This window comes from Glossina fuscipes, unplaced genomic scaffold (assembly GCF_014805625.2).
Source record: "Glossina fuscipes isolate IAEA_lab_2018 unplaced genomic scaffold, Yale_Gfus_2 303, whole genome shotgun sequence".
Classification (NCBI taxonomy): domain Eukaryota; kingdom Metazoa; phylum Arthropoda; class Insecta; order Diptera; family Glossinidae; genus Glossina; species Glossina fuscipes.
This window is the reverse complement of record NW_023998646.1, coordinates 494,793-511,585: the sequence shown is the minus strand read 5'-3', so window position 1 is coordinate 511,585 and position 16,793 is coordinate 494,793. Positions and strand designations below refer to the sequence as shown.

Sequence of the window (16,793 nt, the reverse complement as noted above, 5' to 3'; positions counted from 1 at the left end):
AAATTGTACAAAACTATTCAGGAGACGTACAAGGGGAGATGAATGCACTGATTCGGCGGGGTTCAAAGCAATGACAATTTTTTTAGAAAGTCTTGGCTGTCTTGGAACCCGCCGAATTTGTATGAAAACGCGCTAAGAGCGTAAACGCAAGTTGCTGTTCTATTAGTTTGTTTTTTCCTTCTTTCATAATTCGTTTCATCTCTTGCTTCTCGATAGTTGTTTTTTGTTATTTAAGTTTGAGGAAAAAGCCGGATGATTTTTTTTCTTTAAAGTATATTTGGTACAAATTTACTTCTTATATATCATTCAATGTCTAACGTATTGAGTGTAAAGTGCAGCTGAAGGAATGAATAGGGAGAATAATCATATCCTACAGTCCAAATCCAATCCAATATTCAAAAACCAGGCTTAGGAAAATATTTTAAAATTTTTCACGCTGGTTGGTAATCGAAATGAAAACACGCCTAAAATGTAACATAAACCGAAAACACTGCTGCTTTCAAAACCAGAAAACATATGTTTTTGGTCGTTGCAATAAATACAACAACAACACTGCTTGTAAAAAAATAGAAAGAATCCACAACTTCCACTCAAAATTACTTTCTCAATCGATGTAAGTTCACTTGACCTGCCTGCCTTGCCATCTCGTATTCAATCTACAGATCGCAGTTTTTGAGATTTTTAAAGGTATTGTGTACAACGATTTTTTACTCCAAAGGCGGATGCTATTGAAAGTAATTTAGACCCCCTTTTCAACCACGCTCTACTTTGATAAGCGGTTGTAGAAACAACTATAGGGTAATTAAAGGCAGACCGTGGCCCACTATAGTATTTTCTAACTATGCTTAAACTCTTAAACTATTTCATTCAGACATAATAACTATGAAAAATTGGAATACATTTGAACAAATGATGAGTTCACAATAAAAACTATTAGACACGAAAAGACTGGGATATGTATCATCTATGTAAGCAATCATCTGACAGATCACCCAAAATCTAGTTTGAAGGTGAAGATAACTAAAAATAAGACAGATAAAGTAATATGTATAGAATATATGTGATATTACGTTCGAATTATTTATTATATTAGTTTGGGGAAAAAGAAATCCATTATTTTTATATGAACTTCAGGACTTTATTTGACATGCTTCGGATTGTCCGATTTGGGTCAAATATGCACCGTTTTGTTGTATGATTTGTTGCCATTTTAAAGGTAACTTCAAAATGCCTCTCCCATAGAAGTCCTGGTCTCTATTCGCAAAAAACTCTAAAAGTAGTCGATTTTCACAATCCTCCCTGGATTCCAATTTTTTATCATTAAAGAAATTTTGCAATGCAAGAAAAAGATGATAATCGCCTGGTGCCAAGTCCGGACTGTATGGCGGATGCATTTAAACTTGCCAAGTCTGGCAACTCTGTCGCGCGGTATAGTCGTATATATTTTGTTTCGGCAATTAATATTTTAATTTTTTGTTGAATTTCGTGGCTATTATAGTGTGTGAATTTATAATATACTTTGAGAAAAAAGTAAGTGAATTCAAATTAAAAGAAATATTTTTCCTTTACGCTTTGAATCATTTGATTTTTGCAAACAAAAATTTTGAGCTTTGATATAAATCTCTCTTTTTTTTCTGGTTTTCTCTCTTTTTCCCTGCTATTTTTTTGCTGTTTGGAGTTTGTGTTACTCTCTCGTTACAGTGTCAACCTAACAGAGAAGTTTTGCACAAATTGGTTGATAAATTTTTATGTTCAGGATTTTTTTTAGTGATTTGTGTGTCTGTTCTTCATAATCAACAACTGTCTTTTTGACAGGACATGGAGTGTTTATATACACCTTGTCGGGCGAAATCAGGCCCGGATTGTGATAGATTCGTTTCTTGTTGGCTCTGCGAGCGGTTTGGTCATGCAAAGTGTGCCCGTATTCTCGGCCGTGCTGCTGACGCAGTCGCTGATCCGGCTAAAGGCTTAAGATGGTCATGTCCTGATTGTAGGCAGCGGGACATTGACTTTTATAAACTTTTCACGGAGACCCGTTATAGTTTCTCGGAATTGAGTAGAAATCTCGGCTCCTTGTGAGAAAAGTTTGATCTCATTAAGTCTAGGTTTGATGAGTGTCGCTTTATTGGACACTCATCTTCTATTCGTAGCGTAGCGTGTGGGACATCACTTCTGGCTTTCTCCAAATCTAATTCGTTGGTACAAGTTACCGCTCCCTCTAATTCTAAAATGAACAGTAATGTTTCCGATATTGCTGAGTCGGTTGGTAGCAAAACTGTTACAAACAAACCGGCAAGTCAATCGGTTTTAAGCTACGCTGAAGTGGCAAGGGTATCTCCGCCCAGAGCCGCCACTTACTCTAATCAAGTGCCATCGCCTAAAAGTAATGAAGAGAAAAATAAGTCATCCTCTCCTCCTGCCTGTTCGCGTGTGAATGCTGGTCACCAGACTGGGCAAGTCTCACAAGCTGCCGGTACAAGGGCGATAACCCCATCTATATTTTCCCCAACTCGAAACTCTCCTACTGTGAACCCCCCTCCTGTTCCAAATAATGACATTTGCTTGACGGCAGTTCCTCCCAGAAAAGCAATATTTGTGTCAAGACTGGCACCTGAAACATCGGTGGATAACATAAAAGGTTATCTGGCGACGAAAGTTCCATCAGTCAACTTAAAGCGTGTTAGCATCTTCAAAATGGCGCCTTCTCAAGCTAGGGCAATCTCCTCTTTTAAAATATTAGTTCCGACTGAAAACAGTGATATGTTGTTAAACAAATCACTGTGGCCAGTAGGATCCTTAATTAAGGAATTTATCCCTCGAGATCGTCCCCGTAATACCAAGGCAATAGTCTTGTCGCCTTCAAAAAACTAATTGTTTCTTCAAACCCATTATCTCTCATTTATCAAAATGTTAGGGGCCTAAATTCGAAAATTCGTTCCACTTTTCTAAATTCTGTGAGCACGGAATTTTTCTGTTTGGCCTTTACTGAAACTTGGCTAAAACCCGATCTACATTCGTCGGAACTTTTTCATAATTCTTTCCAAGTGTTTAGAAATGATCGAGTAAATCGCATTGGTGGTGGTGTATTAATTGCCATATCTCTGTCAGTCCCGTCCAATTTAATTGAATTTCCCACTTCTCCTGACGTTGAATTTATCGCTATTCGTGCGAATATGCCTGATAAACCTCTATTTATAACCTGTTCCTATATTCCTCCAAATTCTGATATCTCCATTTACAGGAAACACGCTTCCTTCATTTGTGAAGTGGCCAAGCGATCTAGACCCTCTGATTTGGTCGTTGCATTGGGTGACTTCAATTTGCCTCAAGTCATTTGGTGTAGCACTGATAATTCTGGCTGTTTCGTTCCTACTTCAACGTCTGATAGGGCTGTTGTGTTCTTTAGTGATTGGTCATAATTTGAATCAATATAATCGTAATCCTAATTGTAATGGTAGTCTGCTTGATCTCTGCTTTGCCAATTTTCCCGAGATTTACGTAAATCGTTGTCCACCTTTTACTTTACCTGAGGATCCTTATCATACATCAATATGCATTTCCTTTCATCATATTAATGATGGTTTGTTGAAATGCCTTAATGCGCCAAATCAAACTTTTTTAAATAATTATTATTGTATTTATTGTATTTATTTATTTATTCCACTTATACAAGAAACTCAACTAAAACAAAATGGCAGTCGAGTTCAATTGACTCTTAAGTAAATCTTAAAATTATTTAATAATAAAACTTAGTATAAGTACAATAAAACAAATAAGGAGGAAAAAAAAAAAAGAAAGAAAAAAAAAAAAGCATGTACACAATTAGCATAGAGCCACGCCCACAACCGATACAGGACCAAATTGCAAGTGAACCCCTAAGCCATCGCAAACATGCATAAGCTTGGCAACCGATAATTGTTAACAACAAATTAATTTTCGACTCATAATGACAAAATCTAAGGTTAAATCAGTTTAAGTACGACATAGGTAAATCATGCTTGTTGAGCAATATTGCTTTAATAGATTTTAAAGAGTCCGTTAATGAGAATAGATGATAGACATCATTTAGGTTCTTGCAAACAACTCTGAGCGGGTTAAACAGTTCAAAGTTATATTTGCATTGACTAAGCTTTATCAACATAAAGTACCTAGAGAAGCGGTTAGGGACATTAAAGCAAATCTCACGAAGTAATGCGGGCGAATCAATTGCACCATTTATTAATTTGATTAGGAAGGAAACCCCAAGAACAAATCTACATTTATCGAGTGACGGTAAGGATAACAGAAGCAACCTATTTTCATAGGGTGGAAGAGGGGAAATCGGGTCCCAACCCAAATTCCTAAGTGCAAACAGCAAGAATTGCTTTTGTATAGATTCAATTGAACCAACGTAGCATCTATATGAAGGAGACCACACAACAGAGGCATACTCAAGAATAGGTCTAACCAAACACGTGTAAAGCCTTTTAGTAATATAAGGATCATCAAGCTCTTTTGACCACCTCTTTATAAAACCAAGAGCGGACCTAGCTTTGCTTAACGAGGACTCAATATGCAAATTGAAACGTAACCTATAATCGAATAGAACGCCTAAATCAATGAACGAATCGACGTCTTCCAACCTGTGCGAATCAATGAAGTATTGGGTACTAAACGACTTCCTTCTTAAGAAAGAAAGCTTCTTACATTTATTTAGATTTAGCTTCAGAAGATTGAGGGAGCACCATGCAACCAAATTGTTCAAATCACTTTGAAGATGATGTGATTGCGATTCTACGGAAAAAGAAGTAAACAGTTTCACATCATCAGCATACATTAAAATCTTACTGAATTTAATCACGGAGGGCAAATCATTGATGTAAAGATTAAATAAAATAGGTCCCAAGTGGCTACCTTGAGGTACGCCAGACGTCACGGGAAATTCATCCGAGGTAATGAGGTTAAACAAAACCCTGAATGATCTACCATACAGATAAGAGCTTAACCATTCAACTAAGATGAGAGGAAAGCCAGAGGTCTGGATTTTAAATCTAAGAAGTCTATGATTAACCATATCAAATGCCTTGCTAAAGTCAGTGTAAATGACATCAGTGCGAGAACCACTAGAAAAAGCCTTGAAAACATGAGAAGTAAATGATGAGTATGATTTTCATAAAATCAATATTGTATTACTAAAACATCGTCTTTCACATCTGACGCTTGATTTCTCAACCGGTAGTATTGAAAGCTTATTGCCATCGTTCTACAATACATTAAATCTATCTATTGCTGCATCTGTTCCGATCAAGCAGTATCGACCTCGAAGCAGGTGTCCCCCGTGGTTTAATAAGACAATTAAATATCACAAGAATAGAAAAAACTCGCTATTCAAAAAATATTCGAAAAGTGGCTCTGCGCTCGACTATGTCGCTTACTCGGTGGCGAGGCATAGATTTAACTCCCTCAACCATCATTATTACTGCAGATACCTTCAGCTCATTAAATCCTCTGTTTGCTAATCCTAAATTCTTCTTTAAATTTGTTAACTCTAAAAGAAAAACTTCCACATATCCCTCTCATGTTCCTTTTAATGGCTCTGATTCCTCGGACGATTTTGAAATCTCAAATCTATTTGATGAGTATATCCGACGAAACTTTTCGATTGCTAATTTCGATTTATCAGCAAACTACCCATATCCTATAACTAACTCGGTTTCAATACCTAACTTGGTTATTTCGGAAGGTGACGTTTTTAAAGGGTTGAGTTCTCTAAAATACAGTTGTTCGCCTGGACCTGATGGAATTCCGTCATGTGTACTTAAATCTTGCGCTGTCGAGTTATGTGGTGTAATCTCAAAGATTTTTAACATGTCCTTCTATTTAGGTGTTTTCCCTTCATGTTGGAAGAGTAGTTTCCTTATTCCTATCCACAAGAGTGGAAGTAGACAATTTGTTGAGAACTACAGAGGCATAGCCAAGTTGAGTGTTTTGCCCAAGTTGTTCGAGCGTATTGTGACTCAGAATTTGGCCTTTGCCATTAATTCGTATATTTCTCCGCACCAGCACGGCTTTCGTAAAGGGCGATCTACAGTCACCAACTTGTTAGAGTTTACCTGTCATGTTTTCAAGGCTTTTTCTAGCGGCTCTCGCACAGATGTTATTTACACTGATTTAAGCAAAGCGTTTGATATGGTTAACCATAGACTACTTATCTTTAAACTCCAAGCTTCTGGTTTCCCACCCTACTTAGTGAAATGGATAAGCTCTTATCTGCACAATAGATCCTTCAGGGTTTTGTTTAACTTCATTACCTCGGATGAATTCCCCGTTACGTCTGGCGTACCTCAGGGAAGTCACTTACGTCCCATTTTATTTAGTTTATATATTAACGATCTCCCATCGGTGGTTAATTCCAGCGAGATCTTAATGTATGCTGATGATGTGAAACTGTTTACTTCCTTCTCTTGAATCGCAATCACATCAGCTTCAAGGTGTTTTGGATAATTTTGTTGCACGGTGCTCTTTGAATCTTCTGAAACTAAATCTGAGTAAATGTAAGATGCTTTCATTCTCAAGAAGAAAGTTATTCATTACTGAGTATTTCATAGATTCGCATAAGTTGGAGGACGTCGATTCGATTACAGATTTAGGCGTTCTATTTGGCCATAGGTTACGTTTTAACTTGCATATTGAGCTCTCGATTAGCAAAGCTAGGTCCGCGCTTGGTTTTATAAAAAGGTGGTCCAAAGAGCTTGATGATCCCTACATTACGAAAAGGCTGTACATGTGTTTGGTTAGACCCATACTCGAGTATGCCTCAGTTGTGTGGTCTCCTTCATATAGATGCTATGTAGATTCAATTGAATCTGTTCAAAAGCAATTCTTGCTGTTTGTCCTTAGAAATTTGGGTTGGGATCCGATTGCCTCTCTTCCTCCGTATGAAAATAGGTTGTTTCTGCTGTCCCTACCGTCTCTTGAGAAACGTAGATTTGTTTTTGGCGTTTCCTTTCTAATTAAAGTAATAAATGGTGCCATTGACTCGCCTTCATTACTTGGTGAAATAAGCTTTAATGTTCCTAACCGCTTCTCTAGGCATTTTATCTTGGTTAAGCAGTGTAAATTTAATTATGAGCTGTTCAATCCGCTCAGAGTCGTTTGCAAGAACCTAAATGACGTCTACCACTTATTCTCGTTATCGGACTCTTTAAAGTCCATTAAAGCAACATTGCTTAATACGCGCGATTTACCTATGACGTATTTAAACTAGCTTTTATCCTTAAAACGTCGTTACGTTTCGAAAGTGAATTATAGTCAATTTATTATCGGTTGCCAGGCTTATGCATGTTTGCGATGGCTTAGGGGTTCATTTGCAATTTGGTCCTGTACCGGTTGTAAGTGTGCTCCTATCCTGATAGTGTACATGCTTTTTTTTTTTCTTATTCGTTTTATTATGCTTATACTCAATTTTATTGTTAATTAATATAAGTTTTGCATTGTCAATTGAACTCGACTATTATTTGTTTAGTTGAGTTTCTAGTATAAGTGGAATAAATAAAATAAAAAAAATAACAAAAGCTCCCGAAGTTTCTGGCGAGTCACTGTAGATGTGTGCGGCCTAGCGTTGTCCTGGTGGAGCACGACACATCTCCTGTTGGCCAATTCTGGCCGTTTCTGGACAATCGCTATCTTCAAACGGTCCAGTTGTTGACAGTAGAGATCAGAATTTAGCGTTTGGGCATATGGAAGCAACTCATAATAAATAATCCCCTTTCAGTCCCACCAAATGCATAGCAAAACCTTCCTGGCCGTTGGAGGTGCTTCACCGCTCTTTGACCACGATCGTTTTCGCACAGGGTTATCGTATGTGATCCATTTCTCATCTCCAGTCAACATCCGTTTAAGAAATGGGTCTATCTCATTCCGTTTGACCACAGCTTCGCAGATGGAAACTCGATCCATCATCTGTTTTTCTGTTAATTGGTGTGGCACCCAAACATCGAGCTTCTTTTTGAATCCAGCTTTGCGTGAATGATTTAAAACTGTTTTATGGTCGATTTTTAGCTCCTGGGCGATGTTACGACTGCTAACATGCCGGTCAACTTCGATCATTTCTCCGATTTTATCGACATTTTCGACGACCGGCCTAAGTGTGCGAGGTGCATCTTTAACATCAAAAATTCCTGAACGGAGTCTACGAAACCAAAATCGCACATAATTGGCTCTTACAGTATCGGAACCATAAACACCATTCAAAATTTTAGCCGCCTGGCTTGCATTTTCGCCTTTGTCGAAGAAAAACTGTAAAATGTACCGAATTTTCTCTTTGTTCACTTCCATTTTTAACACGCTGTAACTCACAACTGAATGCACCAAACAAAAAACAGCAAAAGAATTTTTTTTACTGCGAAATGTACAGTATGTAAATGTACAGTATCGGAGATTGTTTGATCGATACTTTACGAGAAATCTATCAGTGCAGCCATCTACCGAAAAAATAATGGATTTCTTTTTCCCCAAACTAATATATATGTTATTACGGAAATCCCAAGTCAGCTAATTAATTTTCCCAAATAATAAATTCTCTAAAGAGGGAGAAACCAAGTGCACATTCGCGGCGCGTCATGCAGTTGCTGGCCGACGAAAAAGATTAGCGGAAAAGCAGACAGGCAAAAATTAAGTGCAGGCGCGTCAGGCAGCTGCCGGCCGAGTTAAACGAGTAGCGGAAAAGCAGCTTAGCGGATAAAAAATGAAGCCACGAAGTTAGGTAATGGAAATATGCTTGTAAAAATGTATATAAATAGAATATTTGCGGAGAGCAAGTTAGTATAAAAAAAAAATACTTGAGTTGAACACTCGAAAGTATTGCCAAAAATAAATTGAGACTAATCCTACTCTTAAGAAATATAATTGGAAATAAAAGAACTTTGAAGTGTATTTCTTTTGAAAACATCTAGTGGTACGAGTCCTATCTTAGAAAAGCGAAATTCGTAACAATATGTATACTGATCGATTCTGAGTTTTCTTATTTCATCATCGTAAGATCCTAAATGTATTTAATTTTGTCCAACATATTGTATAAGTCAGAAAAGAAAGTAAAAGTTACCGTACGTGTCTTTACTTCGACGAACAAATTTGTAACATGTACCAAGTATTTATCTGAAATCTAGAAACCGAGAACGATTATCATTTACATTTGCAGCTTATAACAGATGTGAAGATAAAATTCCAAAAATCCATTATCTACAATAATTTAAATAGTCCGGTCGAATAATTTATATGAATATAAGTATTAAAATTCTTATATATTCGTTAAGACTGGGTATGTATATAAAAGATTAGATCTTTTTTTCTTCAAAATTTGTTTATAAATTTTGGGTTAATACACTTAGCTTCATTTAATTAAATTTCGAATAAAAACTGACAATCTAGCTTCTAATTCCAATTCCTTTTTCTAAATAAATAGAATCAACCGAAACTGTCTGAAATTTTAAAATACTGTTACGGAAATTCCAAATCTAATTTCATTCCAACTAATTGATTTTCCCAGAAAATTAACTTCCGCTAGAAGGAAAAACCAAGTGCAAGTTCATGGCGCGGCCGACGAAAAAGGGGAAGATGCTTTTATAAGCAGAATAATTGAACAAAATGACTTAGTAGTAAAAGAAAGTTTAAGTTAAGAATGTTGTCAAACTAAGGAAATTGTAAATAATTCCACAATCTAGTGGCGCGAACAGTATCAATAAAGGAATTTCGTAACAATACCTCTAAAGTGTTTGGAGAGTTTGTAACTCAGCATTATTTCAGTCTAAAGTAAATCGCAATAACTTTTAAATATTTTGAAACTTTCCAAATTAATTTCTACTGGCTGCAGTAACGAAGTTGTAGAATTTTTTTATTGAGTCTTTAATGTGGGTTTCTTTCGTAGACGTGTTTGTTTGCAGAGCACGCCTCTTATAAAGTAACCGCTTTCAATTTGTAAATGAGTTCGTGCTTTTCACTTTGGATTACGTACACCACTGCAGGATTGGCGGTATATTCATTTTACGATAATGTTTACAACACGCAAGACTAAGCGTCAAAGACGCTCTGGAGTATATATTCTTGATCAGCATGATATCATCGTGATTACGTTGTGTCTGCCCGTGTGCGTGTTTGTGTAGTGTGCATTGTTCCCAGTGGCCTGGTCGTAAAAATGAAGATGTCGACTTCAAATTTGGTAGACATATTAGCAGTTTATTTATAAGAAGGAATCGCTTTTTGGTATGCTTTAATTGAAAAGAGCAACGCAGTATTCAAAAAGAAATGGTCACATTTGGAGATGAAAAAACTTTTCTTTCGTACGACATCGACATAAACCATCTCATCCATGAAGAGTTGCGCACGCAAAATTGTATAAATTGGTAATGAATACTTTATACAACCATCATACTTGCAGATTTAATCTTTAGGATCTGCTCAACTCTAATCAACTTATTGAAGTCATCATTTTCTAATGCCTTTATGAAAGCCCTTTTAACGTAATGTGATAACATTTTTTCTTCTATTAGTAATGCCTGCCCTTTCCTTTTCTCACTGTTACTATTGGATTTATATAAACAATGTTTCATTCCCGATAAATGGCAGTTAAGAAGAACGTATATTGAACCTAGTTTTTTGCAAAGGCTCAAAGTGTGTTTGAGGGGTTTGCAAACCTCAATTTTTGAGACTTAATCCTATAGAGTGGCAATGAAAGATTCTATGATTAAGTTGAAACTTCTAAGTCAATTCGTTGATTTAAATTATTTCTGATTTCATATTTTCAACGATTAAACTCAAAATTAATAGGTTCTTGTAGTTTTTGCTTTCCTAACCTTGTTTGGATGCTTTTGTCATTTCTTTTTTAGTCAGCTTTGACAAGACGATCATTGTTTTAACCAAATGAATTTGGGTATGGATATCATTACCGTAAATGCCTTCAAGAATTGTGCAAGTATATGTTGGCGTGCACTCGATTATTGTATTGTTTTCGTAATCAAAAAACGCATGCACACACATTTTTATACATTTCCCTTCCTTGCCCCCACACATGCAAACATACACGCAGGTGCTATGTTCTCTTTCTCATTCTTTTCTGCTTTAGTTAGTATACTGTTATTTATCTGTTGTTTTCTTAGTTCTTAAACAATGTTTTTACTATAAAAACCCACCAAGGTTGTTTGTAACGTAAATGAGTACATAAGCACTTAAATATTCAACCAACTAAGCAAATATACAAACATGCAGGCATAAACGCACACACGTCCATACATATCCGCACACCAAGCCCACAATTGCAGAAATAATATATTGCGTAACAACATTGTTGGCACACTTATGAAGAAGGCAGTAGGAAGAGAGTCAATGTAATGTGTGCGTGATGTGTTGTGAGTATGTTTATTTCAAAAAAAAGGAAACGACTGAGTATTAAAACCGGGGCAAATGTGCAGCATCAGGCAGTTGTTGATACTGCAGAAGTGGCATAAATAGATCTTTGCTTGGTGTAGCTTCAGGAATAATGTATAACTCTGTGTTGCCAGGGTATACGGTGAGTGCATTTTGTGCTACCGGTGGCAGCAAAGGAGAGGAATAGCTACTATATATACGGTAGACTTTCCATGCAAACTGTCCACTTTCAACTGCATTAAGTGGTTTTAGCCTTAGTTTAGAGACTTCGCGCTACAATGCTTTTCAATACCAACTTAAGAACCAACTTATTTATCCGTTACAACTTTGCTCATCATCAGCAACTCTTACGAATATGGCTCCGTAACAATTCTCCTATAGATGTTATCATCACTTCTTTGTTTAAAACTATCACCACTACACTACATTAGTACACTATACACAAAAACACGTTTACGTAGAATAGTTGCAAGACGCATTGTTGTTTTGAGACCACACATGATATAGTTTTTGTGTTGTATCATTTTTATGCTTTTATGCATTTACTTATTTATTTTTTTTTTTTTTTTTTCTTTCAAACGAGAGATGAATTCGTCGACGCATTTTTCGTCATAAGCACAGCAACCATAGAATATAGAAAAGAAAAGAACCTATACCACTACCGTTGTTGTTTTAACTTTTTCAACATATTTCATCAACTTTCCCAAAAAAAATAAACAAAAACCTGCAAATTATTTTTTCTTCATTGCTTTTACAAAACGAAACCATGCCATTAAAACTATAAACCGTAAAAAAAAAGAAAATATATAATCATTTGTTTAAAAATTCATAGCAGGAAAACAAAAATATACGCATTTGTTTGAAATGTGATCATATACACAAAAAAATATTTTTTAGTTATGGTAGACTTCTAAAAGCAATTTACCTGAGCAAGGAGAAAAGTTAGGCAAAGAAACAACTTAAATGAAGAAAGACGATGAATAATTTATTATTTATTTTTACTTACCTTCTATGTTTATGCCAGATATTAAATATAATTAACGCTAATGCTACTAAAATACCACAACAAGATATTGTACACATACACACAAATAATGGCAGCGATACGGTACGCAAAACGCGACGTACTATTGTGCGATCTTGAGGTACCTGTAAAATAGAAAGAAATGTCTTGTGTATTAATGTTAATTAATTAATTTATTTTATTTTTGATTCGTATTTCATTTTATGTTTTACTTTTTATTGTCACGCACATATATGTACTCAATCACTGCCAATTGCTGACTTAGAAAGCAAAGTTGCGCACAAAAATATCTATAAATTTATCTGCAAACATAAAGTTAATAGCAAATATATTATATATAAAATAAGATACTGAGATAAGAGCCTTATTCGATTAGTTTCTTTCTTTTTTGCGAATGAGGTTGGCCTGCTTCACGTCTTAAAAATTGGTTTGTGGTTGTTGCAGAATTTATTTTCCGAGTTTTGCATGGCAGGATCCCTTAAGAAAAAGCTAAACTGCTTACATTAATTTTTTACTGAGCTTTTTCAGAATTTTTTATTCTTTCCATTGCGCTGTTTACCAGAGGTAGAGTGAGAGTATGATGGCAGAAATCCTTTCCTGCCAAAAAAATCTCTGAAAGCACCGGTCTCCTCTGTCGAAATGTATGAGTGACATTTTGGTTGATTACTTGCTGTCCCAAAATATAGTTTTTCTTTTTAGCTTTAGCTTACTTTTCGGGTTTCTACTTACGGGCCTCAGATCTCTGAATGCATTTTTGCATGAAAGAGGCCGTTCTGAAACTAGGGCTTGCCTTTGTGGCAGTCTATCCGAAGACTATGAACATGTGTTGTTGGTGTGCCCTGAGTACTCTGCATTCAGAGAGGCCATGGGAATCAAGGTAGTTCACGGTAGCATTGATTACAGTCTGGCTCTCTCTACTCCTGAGACGACAGCTCCACTGAGCGCGTTTGCTTCTGGTGCTTTCCTCAAGCTCCGGCTTATTCGACGATATTTGGATAACACTGTTTAAGTTCTGCTATGATGGATTTATATGTAGTTGTTTGACTTCACTGACTGACTGGGGTGTGGGCCGCATGGGCCTCTATAAGTCTTGCAAGAGACTTCTTGCCTATCTGGTATCACATTGTGGTGGAAGTCTGTTTCCACGTTTCCTTGCATTGCTATAGTTGTTTGAACTCGGTTTGAGCTTTGCTCACTTATTTCCATAGGGTATCGTTTCCCTTATTAAATGGAAGAGGTTGAGATAGGCCTCCTCCGTCCAGTGAGAATGCAATACCCATGGGCATTGTATTGATTGGTTCACTATAACTGCAGCTTCATCTGCAGGTACTATCCCATACCGAGTTTTCAAGTCGCATGGTATCTAATGCTAAGTCTGACCGGACACTTTCATACTCTTCTTTCATAACTTATTTTTCTCATTATATCCGGTATCACGGGTGACAGAAGCCCCTAAAGCAACTTTCTAGCTTCGGCCTGTCAGTGGGAACGGCCCATTGCGGGCCCATTACTCTACCCTAAATAACAAAAACCTGGGATAACAGTGGCGTGATGTAGATTACGCTGTCGAAATTTGATATTATGGACTGATGAAGATGTTTTATATAAGTGAAAATGTCACGACGATGAAGACGTTATATATATTTGAAGAAGTCACGATCAGAAATGAATCGCTTTAAAAACTACTGGTTTATTGGAAAGTCTGCCGTGCTATATCATGAGGGATGATTTATCACTTATAACTGTTGTAGGAATTGTTGCGGATATGCATTATGAATATGCATCATTTTTTTTTCTTTTATTATTAACAAATGTACGTACACAATTGGTAATCACTTTGGTTACGAGGAAAAAAATTGCATGGGACAGTTTGATTTGACCATTATGGTATACTTTTAATTTTGCATAAGCGTCGAGATTAATGTTAGCGTTCGTTTACAGTTTCTTATGTTTTACGTTTTCAGCATATTTTTCCTTTAATGCCTTAACTCTGTATCAAATTAGTTGATTTTTTTAACCATTAATGATATCAAAAAGGAACCTTCAAATTTGCAATAGCGAATGTTTTAGAAATTTTTGTACAATTTTTGTTTTAAAGGCATTTTTTATAAAAAGATGCTTTAAAAAAGTAATAAATTGTTCCATTGTAGCTTGATGCTGATGTACTTTCTTGAATGCTCTTCCACGCAAATCACCTTTTTCTTTTCTAGTTTTTCTTGCAGAAAGTAAAATTTTTTGTTTTTTTAAACTTCTGCAGTTATTTGAAACTTAAAAACTTCTTCTCGTCATTTCAATGTTTACCGCTCAACTTTTGTTTTGCAAAAAATTTCTTATTCAAATTAGGAATTTAAATTTTAGAAAAATTAATACAAATTGTACGATCGGTTTTCGGCTGAAAACCTATTTCTTCTCTAACATCGATTATTTCACAATGTCACTTCTCAATGTCATTTTTTTAACGAATGAGATTAACAATCGCCCTCATGCAATATTGTATCTGTAACAAACGTTACAAGATGTAAACAGAAGTTACAAGATACAAACAAACGTTACAAGTAGGCTTGAAATGTACGTTGGATTAGAGACCCATAGTGACTTTTTATTGCAAGATACTGTCACATATAGAATTTCCCATTATATATGAACATTTTTCGTGTTTCTTACATTTAATTTTTTATCTAAAAAATGCATTTTTATTTAAACTCGCGTTGATTCAAAGCTAAAGTTACATTTATATTATTTTATTGGATTTCGGTCAAAATAATTTTTGATTGACGAAAGGCATCTCTGCTAGCGTTGTTTGCCGAGAGTATCTTTCCTTCCCGTAATGATCTCGACTTTCATCTCCAAAAACCACTTTTTAACACGCATTCACTTTTGCATTTGGCGATATCATTCCTATTATCATAATTTCGTACCCACGCAGAAGCGGAGAAGAAATATATTAAAGATTGCTTGAAACATTATGATATTAACTATAGCGTGAACGTACCAGAAGTAATTAAAATTACATCCTATTTGCAGAAATTCACTTTTCATTTTCCCATTTCTTGCTTCTCTTGCTCTAAAAATTCAACTTTAAGTAAATTTTTTACTTTAAAGGTATATGTTCAAATGATTTCGCCTTAAGCCCCGCGCAACGTGTAACGCACTCATTGTACGTAGGGCTTTATACATTCTTCTCCAGCATTATTGTCACTTGAGAAATCTCGGTGTTTAATTCCTAATTAAGTTAAAAAATTAAATTAAAAAAATATCGCTTCGCCGACGTAAATGAGATAAACTTTAATATTCCGAATCGTCTTTCAAGGAACTTCTCTTCACACAGCCTAGCCAATGTAGATATGATTACAAGTCTTTCAAACTGTTCAGAGTCCTTTGCAAAATGATATCTATTATTTAACCTCAATATCAGTTTCTTTAATTTCTATCAAATCAGCTTGTCTTAATATGCGCCTATGTCGTATTAAAATTACCTTGCAATCTTAATGTCTTAGTATATATATATTCGAATATTAACTGAATTCATTTCATTCATTCATTGCCAAGGTTTTGCATGATTGCAATGTCTTAGGGTTTCACAAGCAAAACAACTCTGAATTGACTGCGGTTATGCATTCTTTTCATATTTTCGTAATTTTTTTTTTCGTAATTTAGAATCGACCGCGTATGAATCTCCGAAATAAACAAATTTTCAATGCTGCCAAGTCGAGTACTAAAATTTAATCTGTAGTGCTTTCATAATTTGAAAGTTGCGCCTCCTCGACGGTATATGGCAAGTGTTAGGGATCTTAACTTATTTTCAATGTTTATGTTCACTTTAGCAAGACCAGGTTGTTGTTTTCTATCGCATTCTGAATTTTGTTGCCTCTGGAGTTGGAAGAGCTGCTAGCATACCTTATGCGGAGCGGCTCAGTCGGTCTTAAGGAAAGAAGAGCGATAAAGGAGGCAAGTAAGGAGGTCAGCAAGGTTTGTGTTAATCACACAGCTGCAAGCTTCGATATGTTCGCAATTTTCGGGTCAGCTTATCAGAAAGAAAAATCGCTAGGTCGCCGCTATGGGAGAAGTTCCAGATGCGAAATGCATTTTGACATAGTTTTGATGGGAAAACCACCATGGGGATTAGGGCGAGGGAACCTTGTTGGCGTGCACGCAGTGCCACTACTTTCGACATTGCATAATTGGTTATTCCTATGGCTTCACTGGATAGTTTACCCCCCCGTATACGCTTATATCTAAAGACAGGATGCTTCCTGAATATACCTGCCGTGTCAAGTTTGAAGCGTTTGTTTTTAGTGGCGTCTAGTTTAATAAAGCGAATTTCTTCGAATACCTTGCAAGATGCAGGCAGTGGCACAAACTTTTGCCA

The 16,793-nt window shown here is 36.0% G+C and overlaps 1 protein-coding gene across 7 annotated transcripts in view; it reads right to left on the bottom strand.

The window, feature by feature from the left end:
• Nucleotides 1–16,793, bottom strand: part of LOC119642997 (gamma-aminobutyric acid type B receptor subunit 1) — a 314,997-nt gene that overhangs the window by 38,510 nt on the left and 259,694 nt on the right. For all 7 annotated transcript variants that reach the window (XM_038042340.1, XM_038042341.1, XM_038042344.1 and 4 more), the window contains exon 9: nt 12,407–12,549. In XM_038042340.1, the coding sequence (XP_037898268.1) occupies nt 12,407–12,549 (143 nt within the window). The remainder of the gene's footprint in view (nt 1–12,406; nt 12,550–16,793) is intronic.